The sequence below is a fragment of the Sapajus apella genome, unplaced genomic scaffold (assembly GCF_009761245.1).
Source record: "Sapajus apella isolate SASKATOON/1434 unplaced genomic scaffold, GSC_monkey_1.0 scaffold8, whole genome shotgun sequence".
NCBI classification, from domain to species: domain Eukaryota; kingdom Metazoa; phylum Chordata; class Mammalia; order Primates; family Cebidae; genus Sapajus; species Sapajus apella.
Window position 1 is genome coordinate 34,651,397 of NW_022436948.1, and position 24,011 is coordinate 34,675,407.

The 24,011-nt window shown below is 35.6% G+C and overlaps 1 protein-coding gene and 1 long non-coding RNA gene across 3 annotated transcripts in view; both read right to left on the reverse strand.

Annotated features, from left to right (window-relative positions):
* The window catches only part of GBE1 (1,4-alpha-glucan branching enzyme 1), a 266,870-nt gene that overhangs the window by 22,730 nt on the left and 220,129 nt on the right, over positions 1-24,011 (reverse strand). For both annotated transcript variants that reach the window (XM_032277180.1, XM_032277182.1), the window contains 2 exons: positions 20,593-20,777; positions 18,857-18,987 (listed from right to left, as the gene is read on the reverse strand). In XM_032277180.1, coding sequence (XP_032133071.1) covers positions 18,857-18,987; positions 20,593-20,777 — 316 coding nt within the window. The remainder of the gene's footprint in view (positions 1-18,856; positions 18,988-20,592; positions 20,778-24,011) is intronic.
* Positions 1,849-18,850, reverse strand: LOC116550973. The gene is made up of 2 exons (XR_004268647.1): positions 17,453-18,850; positions 1,849-7,670 (listed from the first exon to the last, which is right to left on the reverse strand). It is a non-coding gene; the product is annotated as an uncharacterized LOC116550973 (long non-coding RNA).

The following is a 24,011-nucleotide window of genomic DNA, read 5'->3' on the forward strand; positions in this document are numbered from 1 at the left end:
CTGAATGGGCTAAGCTAGGTTATACTAGAGCTTTTCAGTTTTAAAAATTTATCATTCCATGCTACTCAGTATTGCCTAACAGTTATTAAACATCACACAATTGCCCACTGCTTGGTGAATAGGGGAGAATCATTAGGTAACATCTTCATAGAGCTGACAGCTGAAGGGTGGGTGAATTTTTCAGGGAAAAGTACAAGGAAAATGAAAAAATGGATTTAGATCTAAAAACAAAAGATAAAACGAAGATGGGTGGAAAGAAAAAGAAATCAAGACAGTGCCGCAGGATATAGAGAAAGGGAAATAAGAAAGAAAAGTGGGTAAATGGTACAAGAGTGAAGAAGGAAGTTAATAGGGAGCAGAAGACTTTTAATTTCAGTCCTGTGAAAGGACTGAAAGCAATTAACGTGTGGTTGTGAAACGGGAACCAGGACATGCAAAACACTAACAGAAACAAAAAAACAAAACAAAAAGTAGGACAAGAGAATGAAGACAACAGCCAGGATTAGTACCTACTCATCTTTTTGTTTCTTTCATTTTATTATAAAATTTCTAATGTATTTTTAGAAGACGATGACAGTAAGGATGACCATTACCCTTAACACTCGCTATGCTCAAACATGGGCAACACTGTTGCTAAGCCTGCATGTATCTTAACTAATTTAATTCTGACAAGAGTTCTATGAGTAGATATTCTAGAGATGAATATCCAAGTAATCAAGAGGTCATTTTCAAAACAAAACAAAGTGGTAGAGATGGAACGTGAACCTCAGATAGTCATATTCTAGAGCTCACGCTCCCAACCACTATCCTTTCAATGAGAGCAAATTTATTTATGTTTACAAATATAAGAACAAGAAATACTTATTATTTCTGGGGACCTTTGTTATATGAGCCACTGGGAAATGAAAATGTTTAAATAAGAGAACAAACTGAAGAAAATAATGTTTCAAAATTAGAAAATAATGCTACTACCAGAAAAAAATTATTTTTCCTTTGTTTTCTTTAGCTGGAAGAAAGTACAGATGTTGGTAGGGAATCCTGCAAAATGAAAATTGGCTCTCTCCCTAAATAATAAAAACATATGAGAAAAAAACAGTAATGTTTATAATTTTACATACAAACATAATTTTTCATTTTAATTAATGTTCTTGAAATAAAATGATCATTGCATGCCAATAAAAGGTATTAATAGTATAATCATTTCATTAAGTTATATATTAATTAAATAATTTTATTTGATATTGTCTAAACACTTTCCTTACTCAACAGCTGATAGATACCATATAACTACAAAAAATAACCACAATTTTGCAAATGAATTCTTATTTAAAAGAATTAGGCATTTTCACATTATTGTGCCAAGAGAAACTACATTAATAGAATTAGAGATGGTTCTTACACATGATTACAACTGAATCCACTGCTTCCAAGAACACAGTTTATGGGTCTAACATTTCCAATTTTCTCTGAGAAATAGAAATTTCTTTTGGTTGTAGCTTTCGTAAATGCTTAGGAGCCCTTAAATAATTTTAGCTAACCAGTCATTATATCACATCTTAATTTTAAGAAAGTACTTGGGGTATTCAGGTAATACGTTTATAAAGAGACAACACTGACCACTCAGTTTGATCCTGTGAGATTCTGATTAAGAAGAGCTTAACGGAAAACTTAAGAAACACAAATAATATCTCACATAGGCAGGCAGGAGATACTCATTGAAAAAGGTAATTTCTTCTGACTAGAAGGAAAAGTGATTGAACATCCAAGTTAGAAATTTAGTTTAGACATAGAATGGTCTATTTAAAAAAACAGTAGTATCATATATAAAGATAACTAATATAACTTGTGTTTTAAATAGAAGAAACCATACATTTCTGATAAATTAAGTACAGCCCAACTTTAAAAGGAAAGGCTCACTGTGAAACCTTTCAGGCCAATGATACTACTGCACCAACACAGCTCGTTTTATTCCACTTTGTTGCACTTCACAAATATACATTTTTACAAATCGGAGATTTGTGGCAACCCTGCATCCAACCAGTGTATTCGCACCATTTTCCGACAGCATGTGCTTGCTTTGTGTCTCTGTGTCACATTTTGGTAGTCCTTGCATTATTTCAAACTTTTTCATTACAGTATTATTATATATTAATATAATATTATTTTTACATTATCATTATGTCTATTATGATGATTTGTGACCAGTGATCTTTGTGGTTACTACTGTAATTGTTTCAGGGGACCACAAATCATGCACATATAAAACCGCAGAATTAATAAATGTGTGTGTTGGCTGTTCCACCTGCTGGCTGTTCCCCTGACTCTTCCCCTTTTCTTGGGTCTCCCTATTGTCTAAGACCATAGTGAATTTAGTCCAATTAATAACCCTACAATAGTCTCTAGGAGTTCAAGTGAAGAGAGGAGTGGCATGTCTCTCATTTCAAATCAAAAACTAGAAATTACTAAGCTTAATGAGGAAGGCGTGTTCGAAGTTGAGACAGGACAAAGGCTACGTCCCTTATGCCAACGAGTTAGTCAAGTTGTGAACGCAAAGGAAAAGAAGTTCCTCAAAGAAATAAGAACTGCTACTCTACAACACATGAGTGATAAGAAAGTAAACATCAGCCCTACTGCTTATATGAAGCTTTTCGTGGTGGATTTTCAATTTAGATGAAACAGGTTTCCATTGGAAGATGCTATCTGGGACTTTCATAACTATTGAGAAGACAGTGTCTGGTTTCAAAGCTCCAAAGATAAGGATGACTCTCTTGTTATGAGTTAATACAGCTGGTGCCTTTGAGTGGAAGTCAATGCTCATTTACCATTTCCAAAAACCTAGGCCCTTATGAATTATGCTAAAATCTACTCTGCTTGTGCTCTATAAATGGAACCACAAAGCCTTGAAGACAGCAAATGAACAACAAAGCCTATAAGCCCAAGCTTGAGACCTATTCAAAAAAAAAAAAAAAAAAAAAGATTCCTTTCAAATATTACCTCATTGATGAGAGCATCTGGTCACCCAAGAGCTCTGACTGAGATGAACAAGGAAATTAACATTGTTTTCAAGCCACCTAATACAACATCCAGTCTGCATCCCATGGATCAAGAAGCAATTTCAACCTTCGACTCTTAACATTTAATAAATAAATTTTGTGAGGCTATAGCTGTCATAAGTAGTGATTCCTCTAATGGATCTGGGCAAAGAAAATTGAAATCTTCTGGAAAGGATTCACCATTCTAGTTGCCATTAAGAATGTTTGTGATGAATAGGAGGAGGTTAAAATATCAACACAATACGAGTTTGGAAGAAATTGACTGCAACTCTCATAGATGACTTTGAGGAATTCAAGACTTTGGTGGAGGAACTAACTGCAGATGCAGCAGAAATAGCAAGAGAGCTAGAATTAAAAGTGAAACCTAAAAATGTGACTGAATTGATGCAGTCTCATGATAAAACCTTAATGGATGAGGAGTTATTTCTTACAGATAAGCAAATAACATGGTTTCTTGAGTTGGAATCTATTACTGGTGAAGATGCTAGAGATGGCAACAAATGATTTAGAATATAATATAAACCTAGGTAATCTTTATCAAACTAAGTGGTAGGGTTAGGGAGGATTCACTCTAATTTTGAAAGAGATCTACTGTGAGTAAAATGTTACCAAACAGCATCACATTACAGAGAAATCTTTCCTAAAACGAAGAGTCAATCCACGTGACAAACTTCACTATTGCCTTAGCCACCACAACCTTTAGAAACCTCACCCTGATCAGTCAGGAGCCATTAACATCAAGGCAAGAGCCTCGACTAGTAAAAGATTATGACTCGCAGAAGGCTCAGATGGCCATTAGCATCTTTAAGCAACACAGTATTTTTAAATGAAGGCATGTACATTGTTTTTAGACATAATGCTGTTGCACACTTATTAGACTACAGTATATTATAAACATAACTTTTATATGTATGAACCAAAACATTTGTGTGACTTGCTTTATTGCAATATTTGCTTTACTGCAGTGTATGGAACCAAACCTGCACTATATACAAGGTTTGCCTGTAGGTTGCCTTCTTCCATATTTGTAGTCTAGGAAAATAAATGGTTGGCTAATGTGGTAATGACTGTAAAGCGCTTTCAGAGTGCATGACATATGTTGCCTTTATCATAGGTGGTAGATCTTATTATGAACATCTTCAGCAAACACATCATAGGATAATAATATATTAATTGTGAATTCTATAAAATTATGGTATATTTTTTAGATAATATCTTATCAATTTGTTCATACCATTTAAATTACTGCTTTAAGGGAGAAGCAACTCATTTTAGTACTATTTGTGTTTTATAATTACATAATTTTAAACCCTTCAGGAGTTATTTTACCACTAGGTAGCTACATACTCCATATTTATCCATCTATCCTTCCATCTGTCAGTCTATCAGTTCATCAACCCTCTATCCATCCTCCCATCAAAGATTTAGCTATCTGTTTACAGGTACCAAATGCAGTCTAAGTAAACATATCATTGTTGATATATGAGTGATACTGTGTCTTGAAGTCTATTAACACATAATAGTATCTCCTTTTTACAAATCGGTGAAAATGATCACCCTGCACACAAATGTTGCCCCCAAACCCAATGAAGCATACTATTACTAGGTGATTGTGCACTGTCTTTAAAGGTTATAATGATATTTCTGACTTATTTTTCCTCCAGAAGGGCAAAAAACAGAAGACAGATATTTTGGCTGAGCTATTGTTAGATGACTTTCTGAAGTGAAGAGACCAACATTGCACAACTGAACTATGAAACAAAAAAACAGAAATGCTGTTAAATATTTGACAGCACTATGATGGCTATACAAAACAACAGGACCCTGCTCCCCCTTCAAGAAAAAGAAAACTTAAAACCAAATACATTTGTGTGCAGTAAGGGCTTACTCATTATTCATTACTGTGTATAATCTTATGAATATATATTAAGGTAATCTAAAAGTGTTATAGCAGTTGCAATATTTTAATCATGCAAAATATTTTTCTTACTTGGTGATTAATCTCTAATTCCTGGGTAGACAAATGAAGCTAAATCATAGGTTTTTTATGACCAAGGGAGGGGATGGTACTGATCTGTCATTATCATTAAATCATAGGGATTGCTGGTGTTTAGCAAGGAAAAAATGATCAAAAGACCTCTATGTTTAAAAGTATTAGTCATTTCAAAACTAAAGAAAGTGAACCTAAGCAATGAGCATACACCCATTATGAAGCTATTTTAAAAGAGGAGGACTTATATTAAATATAGAATTGTTAGTACGATCATCTGTCTCAGCTCTCATAAAGCTCATCATCAATACACTGCAGCATAACGTAAAGGAAAAAGAAACAGGCTTGTATCTGTTCAAAGTCACCATGCAGAACTTCTGGTGAAAACTTTGAACCTGCTTTTTTACCAAAGTATTTATAACCTGGAAAACTAGAAAGTTGAGGTGTTCTATTTAGTTAGACCAGAAATTAACCTTTACATATATAATCAGGATAGAATGTGGCAGTCAGCTAATCCTAAATTAAGTCCTTTGTTCTTATTTGTTACATAAAGCATAAAGCATAAACACAGTGTTACATAACCACACTTCAAAGCCTTCTGTAAACCAAGCAACTCATAGCAACATCTCTGCCTTCAGCAATCCCACTCCAGTAAATCATCCAAGTGACCTTATTTGCTTATTAGAAGCTCTGTGTACAGGTTGCAAATGTCAGAGTATGAATTTACATTTTAAAAAGTGCATCTTGCAGTGGTTTTATGAAAATATTTCAACAATCTAAGGTCAAATTCAACTATTTATACCTCTGCTCTCTTGGGTTTAAAGATTTTTGTCCTAGATTCACATATTCTTCACAAGTCATACTTCATGACCTCTCCTTTTAACATTTCCACATTGTAACAGTTTGAAATACCATTTGGAAAGGGGGCTGTTACTACACTGTCATTTCTACTGCCACCTCAATAGTATGTTGATATATAATTTAAACATTTGATTCTCATTTAACGTCTTAGAATGATATTTATCTGTAGAAACCAATACACATATCTAATGAATTATGTGGGAGATTTTAAAATTTATATTGTATATCATGTATTACTTAAACTGATGTAATACATCAGCTCTCTGAAAATAGAACCATGACACATTTATATTCTACTCTAGAATACAGAAAAAAAATCATAATAATTGACTTTCGTATGCATGTTTTGCTTTAAAATTATTTTTCTTCTTGTGGAAGATGGTTAAAAAGATCACCAAAAGGATTTTCTGGGGAAGAATTTGTCAGGGGTTATGGCGGGGAAGTGGGAAAAGTGAGTTGATTAGAAAGAAACCTGCCTGGGCCATGAGTCTGTATGTAATTTTCTCATCCTACGTATTTTCCCAGAAGCATTTTCAAAATTATTAGAACATTACAGAAATAAATCATCAATAATACCACCACTGCTATCACCCCCAATCACATGTACATACCCCAGGAACAGAAAGAGGGACCAGGGTGTAACAGAAAGAATATGAGCTGTGGAATATACTGCTTAACCTTTCCCTGCCATGGGCTCGAGAGAAGGCCTCGGCTACTTAAAGGTTTTAGTCTCTACAACCTGCCTTATAGTGTGGCCCGAAATACAGGTATAAGTTGTTTTATGCACTTCACTTCATTGTGCTTTGCTGAAGTTGTGTTTTTACAGTTGAAAGTTTGTGGAAACCCTGTGTTGAGCAACTTCGTCTGTGCCGTTTTTCCAACAGCATATGCTCACTATATGTCTCTGCATCGCATTTTGGTAATTATTGCAATGTTTCAAACTTTTTCATTATTAGTATACTATATTAAACTGAATACTTTATAAAAATGATTAGCAAATAGAAGACCTGAAAAGAGGGGCCCTAATACTCCCATTTTCGCCATATCACTTAAAATGTGGTATAATCATTTGTTTAACTGAAATGGATTAGCAAGAGCACTCTCTCCTTAGGAACATAGTTTTCTTTCTGATTTAATGTCAACTTGATAACATTCTAGGTGAAGAAATGCCACTAAAGAAATACAATAATGATTCTGATGATATAAAAGGCATTATGTTTCTTTCTTTACAGCTAAACACTGTGAAAATTTAAATGAACGTAACACATCGGGAAAATTTATTTTATGTTTCTAAGCATGAAATATGAAACCTGCCTATTTATGAGGTACATTTAGGTCTCAGCTTAGCATTACCCACATTTCTATCTATTGTATTAAAGAATGTTGGTGATTACTACACTGAAGATTAGCAGCTAAAAAGACAAATGTGAGACAGTATATAGGCAAAAGGTTTTTGCTGTTCTTTTTTTGATTTTTTTCCTAGAATATAGCTGCAGATTCTCTTGCAGAAACAATAAAATGTCCTTTGGCAGTGACCATGATAACCACGTTCAAAACCTTACTGATACAAATCAGACTTGCCTCAGTTTTCCAAATGTATACTCTTATTTTGAAGAGATAGTTAAAAGCATCCTTAAAGTGTCTTTTGCCTTGCCTGGCATTACCTCCAAAATAGCTCCCTTCCAACAGTTGTTGAGAAGGCAATCACCACCTATCCTCCACAAATTTGAGTGAAAGTTGATGTCTTGCTATTTGATATACAGAATCTACAGATTCAAAGAAATGAAACTGCTCAAGAATTCAGACATGTTACCTATGACAAGTTTATATTTCACGTGAAAGTGGAAGTTCAAGTGGCTTCTTTAGAAAAGTTAAATTTGTTCTGGCACCAAATCCTGCTTCCCAGGGAATTAAAAATTTGATGAATTTTGTTACTTGATTAACACTTGCAATCTTGGCACTATAGACTCTTCACAGTGAAAATCTGTATTCAATTCACTTGCTCAGTAATTAGAAATACCAATGGCATTGGCCAGACGTGACAGCTCACACCTGTAATCCCAGCACTTCGGGAGACCAAGGAGGGCAGATCACCTGAGGTCAGGAGTTAAAGACCAGCCTGACCAAGATGGAGAAACTCCGTCTCTACTAAAAATACAAAATTAGCTGGGTGTGGCACATGCCTGTAATCCCAGCTACTCAGAAGGCTGAGGCAGGAGAATTGCTTGAATCTAGGAGGCAAACGTTGCGGTGAGCCGAGATTGTGCCATTGCACTCCAGCCTGGGCAACAGGAGCAAAACTCCATCTCAAAACAAACAAACAAACAAACAAAAGACATAGAATACTCTGCTAAAAACAGAAACTATACCATTGAAATCCTAATTTTTAATACTTTGTATATCTGAATTCATTCTATAATATTGAGCTACATTGTAGGTTAAAAGTAAATGAAAAAAGTCAGAATAAGATAAAAGGCCGAAAATAAATGGGATGAAAAATACAAGAGAGAAGAAAAAGGACTCTTAAAGCTAAGCTTGGAACAACATCAAGTTAAAAGAAGAGATCCATTTGCTGGTTATGGGAGATGCTACAATCCTAACAGATTAAAAACAGAATTATCCTGTAATATTCTTTTATCTTTTCTAATGGGTTAGAGGGTCAAGTTAATATTGTACTTTTTCATGTTTAATGTTAAATTTGGGATTTTATGTTGAAATTATTAACTGAACAAATAAAGAATAAGGAAGATATGACATAATACTAGGATACATAAAGAAAAACTCAAGATTTTTATTTGAATGCAAATACAATGTGAAAAGAAAATGTGATGGCTGCCATGAAAGCTAATGTAACTTTAACTATATGAATAAGAGAGCAGCATCAAGATAAAGGAAGGTAATAGGGCTCTGTATGTCATACTTGCCAGACTATATCTGGAATATTCTGCCGTTAGCGTAGGGAGAATGTGAACAATGCTGGGTGCATTTAAATAAGGGAGATGCAATGGTAAGAGGTCCAGAAAGTATCATGAGAAATCTATTTAAAAAAAACTAGTGGTATCTGGTCTGGAAAAGGAGAAGCCAGGGAGAGACGGTAAACTAAGAAGTATGCTAAAGGTCTTTTTGATTTGAATAGCTGGCACATGCAACAGGTGTTAGCCCCAAAGTACAGAACTAATGCACTGATTTTAAGAAAACATTTTTTTTTTTTGGCGGGGGATGGAGTTTCTTTCTTGTTGCCTAGGCTGGAGTGCAATGGCATGATCTTGGCTCACTGTAACCTCCACCTCCCTGGTTCAAGTGATTCTCCTGTCTTAGCCTCCTGAGTAGCTGGGATTACAGGCACCCACCACTATGCCCAGCTAATTTTTGGTATTTTTAGTAGAGATGGGGTTTCATCATGTTGGTCAGGCTGGTCTTGAACTCCTGACCTCAGGTGATCCACCTGCCTCGGCTTCCCAAAGTGCAGGGATTACAGGAGTGAGCCACCACGCCCAGTGATAACATTTTTAATTATTAAAAAACAATAACGTTTATCTTGTGAAACAGTGATATTCCTAGCACTGCAAAGTATTCGAATAACAGGTGATTATTTGTGAAAAAATTTCTAGATGGGACTTCTGCACTAAACTGGGAGGGTAGAGAAGAGTACCTCATAAAAGGAATATGTTGTGATTTCAATCTGAGAGTCATCACTGGTGTTATTAAAATACACTTAATTGGAAGATGTGTTGTAAATTATGTTGAAAATGCTCTCCTGCTCCCTTCCTATCCCCCAAAAATTAAAACATATAAAGTAAAAAACATGATAAAATTCTCCCATTACCTATTTAGACCATTACATCTTCAATACTTTTTGAGTATTTAAAGAGACGTATTAAAATGCAAATATCCTCACGGAAAGCAATAACATATGTGACTTTACTATTTGTTAACAGAAAGACATACAAGAGATGGGTGGTAAGACTAAGGTCCAAGTGGACACAAATTTGTAGAAGGCAAATGCAGGAAATGAGTCAACAATATATCTTCTTGGTTCTCTTGGAGGCCAAATAGATGACTGAGGATTCAACCATAATTTCTAGAAAGAGCTGGCTCAGTTTTCCAATGTCTGTATCATTAAAACTTATAACTAGTATAACTTCCAAAAAAGGTGACTAATGTAAATACATTCAGTATTTAGTTATTAAAATAGAAAATTTTTGTGTAACAAGCAAGTACCTATAGACATTTAAGCAGAAAACTAAATTTCAAAAGACCCAATTTGTGTCAAGATTTTCAAAACTGAACCAGGCTTTCATATATCCTATAATTCTGTCAGTATATATAAACTAATATTTGGGGGAGGGGTCTTACTGACTTAAGGCAGTCATAGTAATACACTATACTATATAATATATATATAATACACATATTACTATGCATGTTTTCATTCAGTAATATTTGTTAAAGTTAATATATTAATATATTTTAGATAGATCCTTATAGCTTGACCCAAGGTTTTTCTCCTAAATATCATCACTGTAAATTCTATACCTTTCCATTTGTTGACAGTGATAAAATAATTTTAATTTAAAATTTTTATAGGTATATAGTAGTTGTATATGTTTATGGGGTACATGAGATATTTTGATACAGGCATACAATATGTAGCAATCACATCAGGGTAAATGGAGTATCCATCATCTCAGGCATTTATCCTTTTTTGTATTACAAACATGCCTATTAACACTTTTAGTTATTTTAAAATGTAGAATAAATTACTGTTAACTGTAGTCACCCTGTTGTGCTATCAAATACTATGTTTTATTCTTCTATCAAACTATGCTTTTGTAGCCATTAAACATTCCTACTTTCCATTTCCCTCTTACTTCCCCACTACCCTTCTCAACTCTTGCAACCATCCTTCTACTCTCTATCTCCATGAGATTCACTGTTTTCATTTTTACCTCCCACAAATGAGTGAAAACAGGCAAAGTTAGTCTTTCTATGCCTGGCTTATTTCACTGAACAAAACGACCTCCAGTTCCATCCAAGTTACTGTAAATAAAAGTATCTCATTCCTTTTAAAGCTGAATAGTACTCCATTGTGTATAAGTACCACGTTTTCTTTATTCATTCGTGTATTGATGGATACTTAGGCTGATTCCAATCCTTGGCTATAGTGAACAGTATTGCAATAAGCAGGGGAGTGCAAATATCTGTTCCATATACTGATTTCTTTACTTTTGGGTATATACCTAGCAGTGGGATTGCTGGATCATATGGTAGCTCTATTTTTAGTTTTTTTGAGTAACCTCCATACTGTTTTCCATAGCGGCTGTACTGATGGACAACCCCACTGACAGTGTATGAAAGTTCCACTTTCTCCACATCCTCACCAGGATTGATATTGCCTGTATTTTGGCAAAAAAAAAAAAAAGGCTATTTTAACTGGGTGAGAAGATTTCTCATTGTAGGTTTGATTTGTATTTCTTTCATGATCAGTGATGCTGAGCACCTTTTCATATACCTGTTTGCCATTTGTATGTCTTCTTTTGAGAGATGTACATTAAAATATTTTGTACATTTTTAAAAATATGATTAGATTTTTTTCCCTATTGTTTGAGCCCCTTATATATTCTGGTTATTAATCCTTTGTCAGATGGATAGCCTGCAAATATTGTTTCCCATAATGTAAACTGTCTCTTTACTTTGGTGTCTCCTTTGCTGTGCAGAAGCTTTTTAACTTGCTCTGATCTCATTTGTAGATTTTTGCTTTGATTGCCTATGCTTAGTTTAGGCATAAACTATGTCTAAGATTTCAATCTTTAATCAATTTTGATTTGGTTTTTGTATTTGATGGGAGACAGGGGTCTAGTTTCATTCTTTTGCATATGGATATCCAGTTTTCCCAGCACCATCTAAAGACGAAACTGTCCTTTCCCCATTGTATGTTCTTGGTGCCTTTGTTGAAAATGAGTTCACTAGAGATATATGGATTTATTTCTGGGTTTTATATTCTGTTCTATTGCTGTGCGTCTGTTTTTATGCCAGTGCCATGCTGTTTTGGTCACTAAAGCTCTGAATTATAATTTGAAGTCAGGTAAAATGACCACTCCAATTCTGTTCTTTTTGTGCAACATGTATTTTGCTATTATGGGCCTTTCATGGTTTCACGTAAATTTTAGGATTATTAATTCAATGTATTTGAAGCATATAATTGGTATTTTGATAGGAATTCTAAATTTCTTTTTTTCTTGACCTAGCCATGGATTGGTATCGTCATTGGTATATGGTCATTCAGAATCATATTGTTTTATTTGCATGTGTTTGTATAGTTTCTAAAATTCTTCTTGTTATTAATTTCTCATTTTACTACATTGTGGTCAGAGAAGATGCCTGATATAACATATGGTCTATTATTAAGAATGTTCCATGAGCTGAGGAGAACATCCCTCTGCAGCTGTTGGATGAAGTGTTCTGTAAATATTTATCAGGTCCATTTGGTCTATGGTGCAGACTACATCTCACATTTCATTGTTGATTTTCTGTCTGAAAGATCTGTCTAATGGTGAAAGTGGGGTATTGAAGTATCAGCTATTATTTATTGGGGTCTATCTCTCTCTTTAGCTCTAATAATATTTGCTTTATATATATGGATGCTCCAGTGTGGGGTGCAAATATAATTGCTATATCCTCTTGCTGAACTGACCCCGTTGTCATTATATAATGACCTTATTTGTTTCTTTTTATAGGTTTTGTCTTGAAATCTGCATTATCTGATATCTATGAAGCTATTCCTGCTCTTTTTTGCTTCCCATTTGCAAAGAATATCTTTTTCCATCCCTTTAATTGCTAGTTTATGAGTGTTTTTATAGGCGAAATATGTTTATTGAAGACAGCAGATATTTTATGTCTTATATTTTTATCCATTAAACTACCCTATATTTTTGATTGGAGAATTTAGTCCATTTACATTTAATGTTATTACTGATAAAGACTTATTGCTATCATTTTTTTATTTGTTTTCTGGTTGTTTTTTTGCCTTCCTTCTTGTCTTCCTTGTAGCAAAACTGATGATATGTTTTAATTTCTTGCTTTTTATTCTTTATATCTGTGGTAGGCTTTTTGATTTGTGGTTCTTGTGAGGCTTGCAAATAACATCATACAGCCCACTATTTATAAACTGATGACAACTTAACTCTGATTGCAAAAACAAGCAGAGAGAAAACCTGATAAAAATTCTCCCCTTTAACTTCTTCTTGCCTGTATTTTAACTCTGTTTCTATTTATATCTTATTATAACGTCTATGTCTTAAAAAGTTGTAGTTCGTTCATGCACCACAATTAAAGTCTTATATAGTCCATATTTGTCTGCGCACTTGTTACCAGTGAGTTTTGTGCCTTAAGGTGATTTTTTATTGCTCATTAACGTCATTTTCTTTAAGACTGAAGTACTCCCTTTAGCATTTCTTGTAGGTCAGGTTTAGAGTTAACAAAATCCCTCAGCTTTTGTTTGTCTGAGAAAGTCTTAATTTCTCCTTCATATTTGAAGGATATTTTTGCTGGATATAATATTCTAGGATAAAAGTATTTATACTTCAGCACTTTAAGTATGCCATGCAACTCTCTCCTGGCCTGTAAGGTTTCCACTGGTAAGTATGCTGCTGGGTGTACTGGAACTCCTTTATATGTTATTTGTTTATTTTCTTTTGGTGCTTTTAGGATGCTATCTTTATCCTTGATCTCTAAATGTCTTGTGGAAGTATTATTTGGGTAAAATCTGCATTGTGTTCTATAACCTTCTTGTCCTTGAATATTGATACATTTCTTTGGGCTTGGAAAGACATATCTCCATTACTCTTTGTTTGAATAAAATTTCTGCCTGAATCAATCCCTCTTTTTCTGCATAGTATTTAAGGCCAATAACTTTTAGATTTGCTTTTTTGAGGTTATTTTCTAGATCCTGTAGGCATGTTTCATTGTTTTATTTTTGTTTTTTCTCTCTTCCATGCATTTTCAAATACCTTGTCTTTAAGCTCACTAATTCTTCTGCTTGATCATTCTGCTGTTGACAGACTCTAATGCAATCTTCAGTTTGTCAACTGAATTTTTCAGTCCCAGAATTTCTGCTTGATTTTTCAAAAGTATTTTAATCTCTTTGTCAAATTTATCTGATAGCATTCTGAATTCCTTCTCCATTAAATTGCATTTCCTCGGGCTTCCTCAAAACAGCTATTTTAATATATATTTTTTTGTCTGAAAGGTCACCTATCTCTGTCACTTCAGGACTGGTTACTGGTAATTTATTTAGTTTGTTTGGGAGGTCACGATTTCCTTGATGGTCTTGACGCTTGTGGACATTTGCCAGTGTCTGGTCATTGCATAATTACTTATTGCAGCCTTCACAGCTCAGGCTTGTTCAATATTGATCCTTGGGAAGGCATTCTAAATATATGAAGAATTGTGATCTCAGACTCTGGTCATTGTAGTGGTAACTGTATTAAGGGGCTCCAATCTTGTTGACTAACAGAGGTACTACTTTGATGGTCTTGGGTAAGATCTGAGATAATTCACTGGATTATTAGGCAGAATCTCTTGTTCTCTTCCCTTACTTTCCCCCAAACAAAGCAGGTCTCTCACTCCATCCTGAGCTATCTGGAATTGGAGGAAGGGGTGATACAAGCAAGTTCACTGACAACACCGCTGGGACTGTGCTGGGTCACACTTGAAGCCAGCACAGTACTAGGCTTCACCCAAGTCTCTGGTGACTATTACCTGGCTACCAGTGATGTTTATTCAAAGGCCAAGGGTTCTTTAGTCAGTAGGTGGTACATCCTGCCAGGCCTGGGTCTTTCCCTTTAGGGCAGTGTGTTCCCTTCTGGCCCAGGGTAGGTCTAGAAATGCCATGAAGGAGCTATGGTCTGGAACTGGGAACTTTAGAAACCTACTTCGTGCCATATTTTACTGTGGCTGAGGTGGCATTCACATTGCAGGCAATGTCCTTCTCACTTTTCTCTTTCCTTTCCTGAGGCAGAAGGAGCCTCTCTCTCCATGGCCACCACCACCCCAAGGCCATGGCGACCACTGCCTGGCTACTGCTGTTGTTTATCCAAGGCCCAAGGGCGCTTTAGTCAGTAGTTGGTGAACTGTGCCAGACCTAGGTCTCTCCTTTCAGGGCAGTGGGTTCCCTTCTGGCTCAGGGAAGGCTGAGAAATGCCATCTAGGAGCTAAGGCCCAAAACTGGAGGCTTTAGTAGTCTGCTTGGTGCTTTATTCCACTGAGGCTGAGCTGTTCCCCAAGTTGCAAGATAAAGTCCTTTTTAGTCTTCCCTCTCCTTTCCTCAGGCAGAAGGAGTCTCTTCCCATGGCCAACATATCTGGGAACGTGCTGAGTTGACAGCTGAAGCCAGCATGGTACTGGGTCTCCCCAAAGGCCTATGGCAATTGCTACTTGGCTACTGTTGATGTTTACTCAAGGTCCAAGGGTTCTTCAGTCATTAGGTAAAGAATTCTGCCAGGACTGAGCCCTTCCCTTCAGGGAATCAAGTTATCTCAAGGCCTAGGGTGGGTCTAGAGATGTCTTCTGAGAGCTGGGGCCTGAAATAGGGGATTCAGGTCTCTGCTTGGTGTTTTATTTTACTGTGGCTGAGCTGGTATCCAAGTTATAAGAAAAAATCCTCTTTGCTCTTCCATCTCCTTTCTTTTGTACCCCATGTCTACTAACTCTAAGCCCAGTACAATACCAGGATTTGCTCGGGGATTGCAGTCCTGTGGCCTAGACTGCTTTTCAAATTTATCTGGAATTTAGCCTGCAGTGGTGGCTTTAGCCTGCAGTGTACTTTAGCCAGGGTACTTTAGCCTGCAGTGGTGGGTCCAGCTGAAACTCAGGTTCCGAATGGTGGGACAGACAATACCGCTCTGGCTAGGGCTGGTCTAAATGCTCTCTTTGTGGGTACTGGCTGAATTCTGCCCATGTTGCCTTCTGCTGTGACAGGGCAGCAATGAGTTCCAATGCGAAGTCCCACAAGCACTATGTTTTCCCTCCCTGCAAAACACAGATTCTGTTTTTCCATGTTCCACATGGTACTGCCAAGGGGTGGCGGGGGGTTGCTACACGAAATTCAAGACTGCCTTTCCTACTCTCTTCTGTGCCTCTTTGCTTGAAATAATGTTACAGTGAGGTACGGTGATTGCTGACCTGATTTTTGGTTCTTATGAAGATACTTTCTAGTATGGAGAGTTGTTCAATTTGGTGTTCCTATAGGAGGACAACTGCTGGAGATTTCTATTTGACCATCTTGCTCAAATTTATATTTTCTACTCCCCTGACTGGTTACTTCTCCTGGCTTTGCTATCCCTTGGAATACTACCAGCAGCATTCCTTCAATTGTTCAAAGTGAAACCTTACATTTTCACTACAATATTCCGTGTCCAAACAGATTCTGAGTTCCTTCACAAGAAGAAAGGGCTTCAGATACTTTTTCTATTCTATTGCCATTACTTTAATTCATGCCCTAATTATCTTTTAGGTGTACTGCAATTTCTCATAATTAATATCTATCTTCCAATCGCTTTCCTCATGAAAGCTCCCTTACACACTGGTACATGAGAACTTTTACGAAAGCCTACATTCTTATCAAGTTGCTCTGTAGTCAAAAACCTGCAGCAACTCACTATAAAATCATAGAAAAAAGACTAATTAATACAGCATTAAAATCTTCTATTATGTGATTCCCATCTATGTTTTCAGCTTTATCTCTTAACAATTCTTTCTACAGTCATCATTCTCCAATTAATTCATTGTACTGTCCATTATCTAAGAATAGCCTATGATTTCCAATAGCTGAAATGGCTTTCTTCATTTTTTTCCTGCTATAATCTTGTCCATTTCCCAAGACTAGGTTTAAAAATCTTTGTCTTAATTTCAGTATCTCTCCCCTACTCCCCTGCCATTAATTTTTTCATTTTCCTTGTCCTTTGTTCTCCCATGGACTATTCTTGTTCCTTGTTCTTTTCCATTTACTGAATTAAGACTTACATCACAATTTGGGTTTTATACATCTCTTTGCCTTCATTTAAGGGTCAAGGACAGTGCTGCAAAGATACAACAAAGACTGCAGTAGATACCATGTATTCTGTAAGTGTGTTTTGGTTTGATTATATTACATTATCAATCATAGAAGGGTTTAGCATAGGAACATTACTTTAGCACTCTGGAGCTGGGAAGCATAATGTACAAATTCCTACACGTTTAGTATTTGGATTTTTTTTCATGGAAATGAAGAGGACATTTGTTTCCCAGAATAGTACTGAACATCTTTGATGTAGATAACCCATCACATTGATTTATTTGTAGGCACAGAGAGACAGAAAACACAGAGCATTCTGTGGGTTAACTGGGGCATATTTGTGCTATCAGTCACAACTACAGCTTCCTCTCCTAGATGCTCTGATGTTACGTGGAACAGTGACTGGCTGGATGGGAAGAAAGTAGGGAACTATCTCTCTCTCCCTCAATGTCACTGAGCAGTACAGGGTGGTGACAGATGCTGCAGGGTACTTACTAAAAAGCACTGGCTCTTTTCTTCTTGCTGTCAGAGTAAAAGTCTGTTTGGGTGTCCACTTCATCAAGGAGTGTCTTCCTGAGACTTGGGGGTAATTCCTGATTATGCCACTCATAGTAATATCATTCTTCTTCCTAGAAAATTTTTCTGAGAGATGTGAGACCCAATTCTGGTCAATAAAATATGAAACAAATTTTGCTAGAGAAGTAACTTAATTCTATAAGAGATACACAAAAATTTTGTCTGCATTTTGTTGTGTCTGAAAGTGGGTGACACTTGGAATCATGGCTCTTAACTAATGATTATTAACAGATGCCACCGTTTGGACATTGCTGGCACCCTGAGAATTGAAAGGCAAAAACAATGAGCTCGGAAACTTGATACTGCCACAGTGCTGGGAAAACTAGACTTTGGGATTTTTATTATGTGACAAATACATTTTCCTTATTATTTGGGCCAGCTGAGTGTGTGTGGGATGGTTCTTTATTGTAGCTGGAGACACCCTGACACACAGGACTTCTTGTTGGCAACAGGCATCTTGCTTAGGTGGCAGATGCTAATCATTGCTAGGGCTTCATGGGACAAGCACATTATTTCTATTGCTTGCTTAAAAATTGTGCTGATTTGTTGCTAGGTCCTGATTCTGTAATTTTTTTTCATGGATCTAGTAACATGTCTTTAAAATATACTGTACAACTCCTTTGTAATAATTATCAAACTTACACTGACTAATGTTTATCTTCTTTATCAGTTTACAAGCTCTAAGAGGGCAGTGACTGAATTTGCTAGGAAAATTCGTATATTTACAGAAATCAGTCAGAGCTGGAACAGAGGTGTTCAGTAAATAGGTATTCAGTTAATATCTGTAAAATGCATGAAAGAAGGAGTAAATAGAGACATAGAGAGCATCAGAAACATTCTCTCCGGTTATTTCTATTGCTCACAACTCCCCTTCCTTGCCTTCTTACCAATTCAGGATTAGAAAAGTGTGCTGTGTCTTGAGTTTTAGGAGAAGAAACAGAAAAAGGAAGGAAGCTATCATTACAACTACTGTTTGCTCTCTCCCATTGAGTGGAGAAGAGAAAAGGAAACAAGTTTCAGGGGTAACTTACAAAATATTTTCATAAAGTAAAACTACAGTTGTCTCCCGTATTGCTTACTGGATCAAAATATTATTTAAGAAATGTTCAGTTACACTTTTTAAAGCCAAAATGGAGCTTAGAAATAATTCAATGGAACTTAGCTGAGCAAAGACTTATCCATCAACTATTTCAAGTTCTTCATTTTTCAGATGAAGAAAATGAAAGCTTCTGTCATCACGATCAATCTTAGTGTTTTTTTATTCTATGATGTAATAAAGAAGTGAATGTGGACCATCACATTCACTGGTAACAAAAAGGATATTTCCCTGGCAGTGCCGTTCCAATTCGGTAGTCAGTGTAGCTCTTGCTTGGATGGAAGTTGAAAATGAAAAGAAGACCTGCTCTTTCAAAGGCAATAATCTTATTACCTTCATGTTTTTCACTCACATGGGCCTGCAGGAATTAACACACATGTTACATTTAAATAATACGTAGATGCTGCTACAAGTACATTATTTTTCATCTTTGCCAATACTCGGTTTATTAAAACAAAAAAAGTATTTCAGAACACTATATTTTTTTGAACATGTTACCATTTTGCTATAAACTCTGAGCCAAAAACAATCTCTAAAATTGCTTAGTGGAGTATGCAAAGCTCACCAGACACTTGGCAACTTCATTGCACAAAAAGAGGAATAGTGTTGTGGCTCAGGTTTCAGGTAAAACCATGGCGTGTGTACATACTACCAAGTGTTTGGTTGTATATAGTAGATCCACTTATAAGTGAAGTTTTTTAAAGACTTTTATATTAATCTCCAGTTTAATGTGGTTAGGGACATCAAACCACTTTTCAAAATTTAATGCAACATTGTTATTTTAATGTAGTTTCTGAAATTATAGTTTTCTTAAACATTTTACATTTTTACCCAACTTTGTCAGATTCAATGGCAACCTAAAGTCAATTACGATACTTTTTTCTTAATAAAAAGATAAGGTCTGAAAAGAAATTACATCTGTAAAACCTCTTCTTTTATTCATCATCATATATTTACAGTTGGCTCTGAAAAGCCTTTGCTTTTTTACCACCACTCTCCCTCAGTCCCCGGCTCTGAGAGGACTTATTGCCATGCATATCAGCAGCACCACTCTTGGTAATTTAGAAATGAGAACTAAAGCTCCAGAGTAAACAGTGTGCCTTTTGGTATTCAACATTGTTCTTATTGAAAAGGAGCATCATTTTGCTCTCTCTTCTGGAAACAGCATTACTAATAAACGTGATTAGGGCATTTGTGTCATGGAGCAAATCTTACTGAATATATAAATACCTTTGTTTAGCCATTAAAAAAAAATCATAGACACCAAAGTAAAAACCCATCAACAGTAATTTCCAACAGCCCCAGTATAAAGTAAATGGATTATAACGAACACATATTATATGCTAATTTTTGCAAGGAAAAAAGAAGCCTGTATAAAATTTTCACCTGTTAATTATGTTTTCTAAAACTTGTTGAAAACTGAGACATTAATTCCAGAGGACAGACAGGCTCATGAAAAATACAAAACAACATGCAGGTAAAATGGCATCTATTGAATGACAAGTTAGAAACCAGTAAAGAAGAGAGAGAGAGAGAAAAAAAAAAAAAGAATAAAGAAATCTACATGTTGTCAAAGTAGCTTCTTTATGACAGCATAATTATTTACATAAAAAAGTGGTCAAAACAATTAAGATGTTTTCACAGCAATTTTTAAAGTGCGTTCCCTGCAGAGCTTTTATCATTTATTTTAACCAATAAAAATACAAATTACAAAATTTAAACAATAACAACAACAACAAAAAAAAACCCAGCAAAGTAAGCAGGGTATTATGTTTAAGATTTTCATTATCAGTTGGAGAGACTTCAGTGACATGTTTTGACAACCTCAAGTATGTTATAGGACACAACACACTGAATAATAATGTGCTGTTTGAAAGATCTGCATACAGATTTCAATTGGTTGCCATTCGAAGCATGTACATCATTGGTGACTAAAACATAGCATTCACAGTAAAGAGCTTACCTGTGGGGCTGAAAGCCAACAAAATCTTTCTTCCAATCTATTCATATCCCTGTCAAAATTATTTAGGAACTTGTAGCGAAGGAGGTCATCATCAGTTAAATGAAACTGCCTTCTGGCATAATGGTAACTCTCATTATTTCCTTTTCTTGGGAAGTCTAACCATTCAGGATGCCCAAATTCATTACCTGCATTAAAAATGAAATGTAAATATCACCCTGTTACATTAGAATTTCTTACTAGTAATACATCAATAATTAGGTGTTTTTTAAAGTTTTTGAAATTCCGTTTCAGCTATCATTTACTAGGCCTGTGTCCTGTGGATGACGTACAGGTCTAGCTCAAAAACAGCAGAGTCTAGCACAGAAAATATTACATTTGGACTCAGGAGCCCAAGGTGCAGCTTCAGTTTGGCTGCTCACTACTTGTTGCACATCTTGGTTTCCTCAAGCACAAACTGAAGACAATTATCGATATACTTATTTCACTTCTAAAATAATCTCTGAGATCTCAGGGTAATTTCTGAAATCTCTGTTTCTATAATCTCTGAAATCTGTACAATGCTTGACAATTTCCAAAGGCTTTGTATGTAAGTTATTTTTTGATCCTCAAAGGAACTCTGTATTATATTCATTTCACAGACAGGAAATCCAAAGCTCTGGGCAGTTAAGGGCTTTGTCCAAATTCGCATAGTGGGCAAGCAACCATTAAAATTTAGTTCCACTGATTAAAATCCAGTTTTTCCTACCACATCACATTAGGAAAATATCTTCTATATCTCAGGTGCAAAGGAAACTCAGGTCATTAATTTTATTATTAATTTTCTGTATTCTTTTTTAGATCTATTTATTACTATCAGATGTATACCTTTCAGTTCAAGTGTGGCTGAATGCTTGTGCTGATTCTTCTGTGTGTATAACTGAGACGCCTGGGTGGGGATCTATATAATATTATTTCTCACTATAATGATGAGAACCAGAAAACCAATAAACTTAAAAAATAAAATAAAACAATAACAAATACATAGTTTCCATTTTGAGAATCGATTTTAGATATTATTCGTCTAACCAATTGGTTCTTATTGTTGCTCTGAAGTTCAACTTCTATTTTAAGCCTTCTTTTCTTTCCCTAAAAATTAAATACAAAAATTTTCTTTCCTGTGCTAGAATTAATTAATGCTGTGATTTTCTAATTAGTGTTACAATTTCTAATTAATGCTGGAAATTTCTAATTAATGCTATAAATTTCTCCAATGAGTTAGAAAGTATCATAGCCAATACAAATGTGTCCTACTTCAAATAAACTGTATATTCATATTATAATAAATAAAAACTAATAAGCAAGGATGTAATTCAAAATGATTTATGGCAGAGGTGCTTTAAATAGTAAACTTTGCAAAGAAATTCTGCAATTTACATTTAATTTTTCAGGACCACATTCATCCAAATAAAAATATCATCCAAATAAATAGGGCTATAGCAGTTTCTTAAAAATTAAAGTGTCTACAAACATTTTGCTCAATTCAAATTTTAATTTAAATTATAGTATTTCTTATTATGTTGTCCACAGTGTGTCATAGCAGAGAACTGACTTTATGAGGCTACAATTACTTTAGGATGCTTTAAATTGATACAAGGAACTTCCCTCTGCTACATTTAAAAGTCCTGCCTAGGTCTAAAATCTGATTCGTATCAGCACAAGGTATACCCATGGCACAGCTTACTCCTTCAACCATAAAACTAGCAAAATAATGTGCCTCCAGAATTGTATTTGGAGCAATCTTTACTAATAATGACAAGACTTCCAGTCTGGGAACAAGTATATGTCCACATACCAATCCATGGACTAGTGGGATTTTAACTAGTGGATGATTTACGAGAGACTAGAAATGCCATTAGGTAGCTATAGCATATTAGCCTACAAACTGGATCCAGGCTTCCTATAGGCAAAATACTTTTCTTCTGGCACAGCTACGGGTCTCTGGGTTGATCCCAGTATTAATAAGCAATTCCTTCAGCCCTCTTCCATGGAGGCTGTTACATCATTGTCATCATGATTAACCCAGCAGCACATGCTTAATTTCTGTTTGTTATGTTTCAGGCACCATTGCAAGCATTGCACATGAATTAACTCTATCTTCAACAATTATCTAAGGTAGGTAATATTATTATTTCAATTTTATAGATAAGGAAGCTGAGGCAGAGATGTTACACAGTAATTAAGGAGTTGGGCCTGTGAACCCAGACAGTCTGGTTTCAGCCCCCTGACTCTTAATTTCTACTACAGCAGTTGCACAGAAGTAAATTCCATGGAAATACAGGGCCAAGAATGACCAATCTCTCATACCTGGACCAAGATTCCACGCTAGTGGAATGACACGCACAAATGTATCAGAATGAGAAGGTGAGATGTAGTGAAAAGTTCGGTTTTGCCACAAAATAGGACTTGTGGTGAGTAGAAAAGGTAGGGCTATTAGGATGAACTTTATAAATTTTGTACCTTATATTGCAGGCATATGGAATCAAAGGCTATTTTAAAGTAGGGAAATGAGAATTTCAAATGTGTTTATTATTAAGATATCTCTGGTACACCGTGGTAAAAAGGCTGGATATCAGGGGACGCTGAATGGTAGGAAAACTGGTATGGAATCCAACATATAAGAGATGATGAGATGCTGTGGGAATAAAGAAAAGAATGATGGATTCAAATGGCATTTCTGAGATGGAAATAATAATATTTGATGACTGACTGAATGGAGACAGTGAGGAAAAGGAATGTCGGAAGGCAATTTTGAAGTTTTGAGTTCAGGAAACTGAGTAGTGACAGCATTAAGTACGCTAAGGGAAATGGTGATAGAAAGTTTGGGGTAAGAAGATAATGAGTTCAGTTTTAGGCCCGCTAAATTTAACACCTGAAGAATACACTGGCATCCGTGGATTTAGAAGAATGATAAAAATAAGGTACTGAAACACAAGAGAGAAATGTAGGTGGGGAGAAAGAGTAATTTGTAAAGCTATAATAAGGAAAGACAATGACAGTCATCAGAGAAAAAGGGCCATAGCCAGCACACCAAGAAACTGAAGGCAGAAAGAAGCCTTAATGGGGAAGACTGAGAGCAATGGTGAAGGGGACATTAAAAGAAAACATAGAAGGCTAAGAAGAGTCCCAAGGAGGGTGGTCAGTAGCGTTAAATGCTACCAAAAGATCCTGAAGAGTGTTTTCCAGCTTGGATTCATTCTCTCCACCACATTCAGGTAACACCTATCAAACGGTGAAGGACATGAACAGATACTTTTCGAAAGAAGACATGTATGAGGCCAACAAACATATGAAACAATGCTCATCATCACTGGTCATTAGAGAAATGCAAATAAAAACCACACTGAGATACCAAACTAATGCCAGTTAGAATGGTGATCATT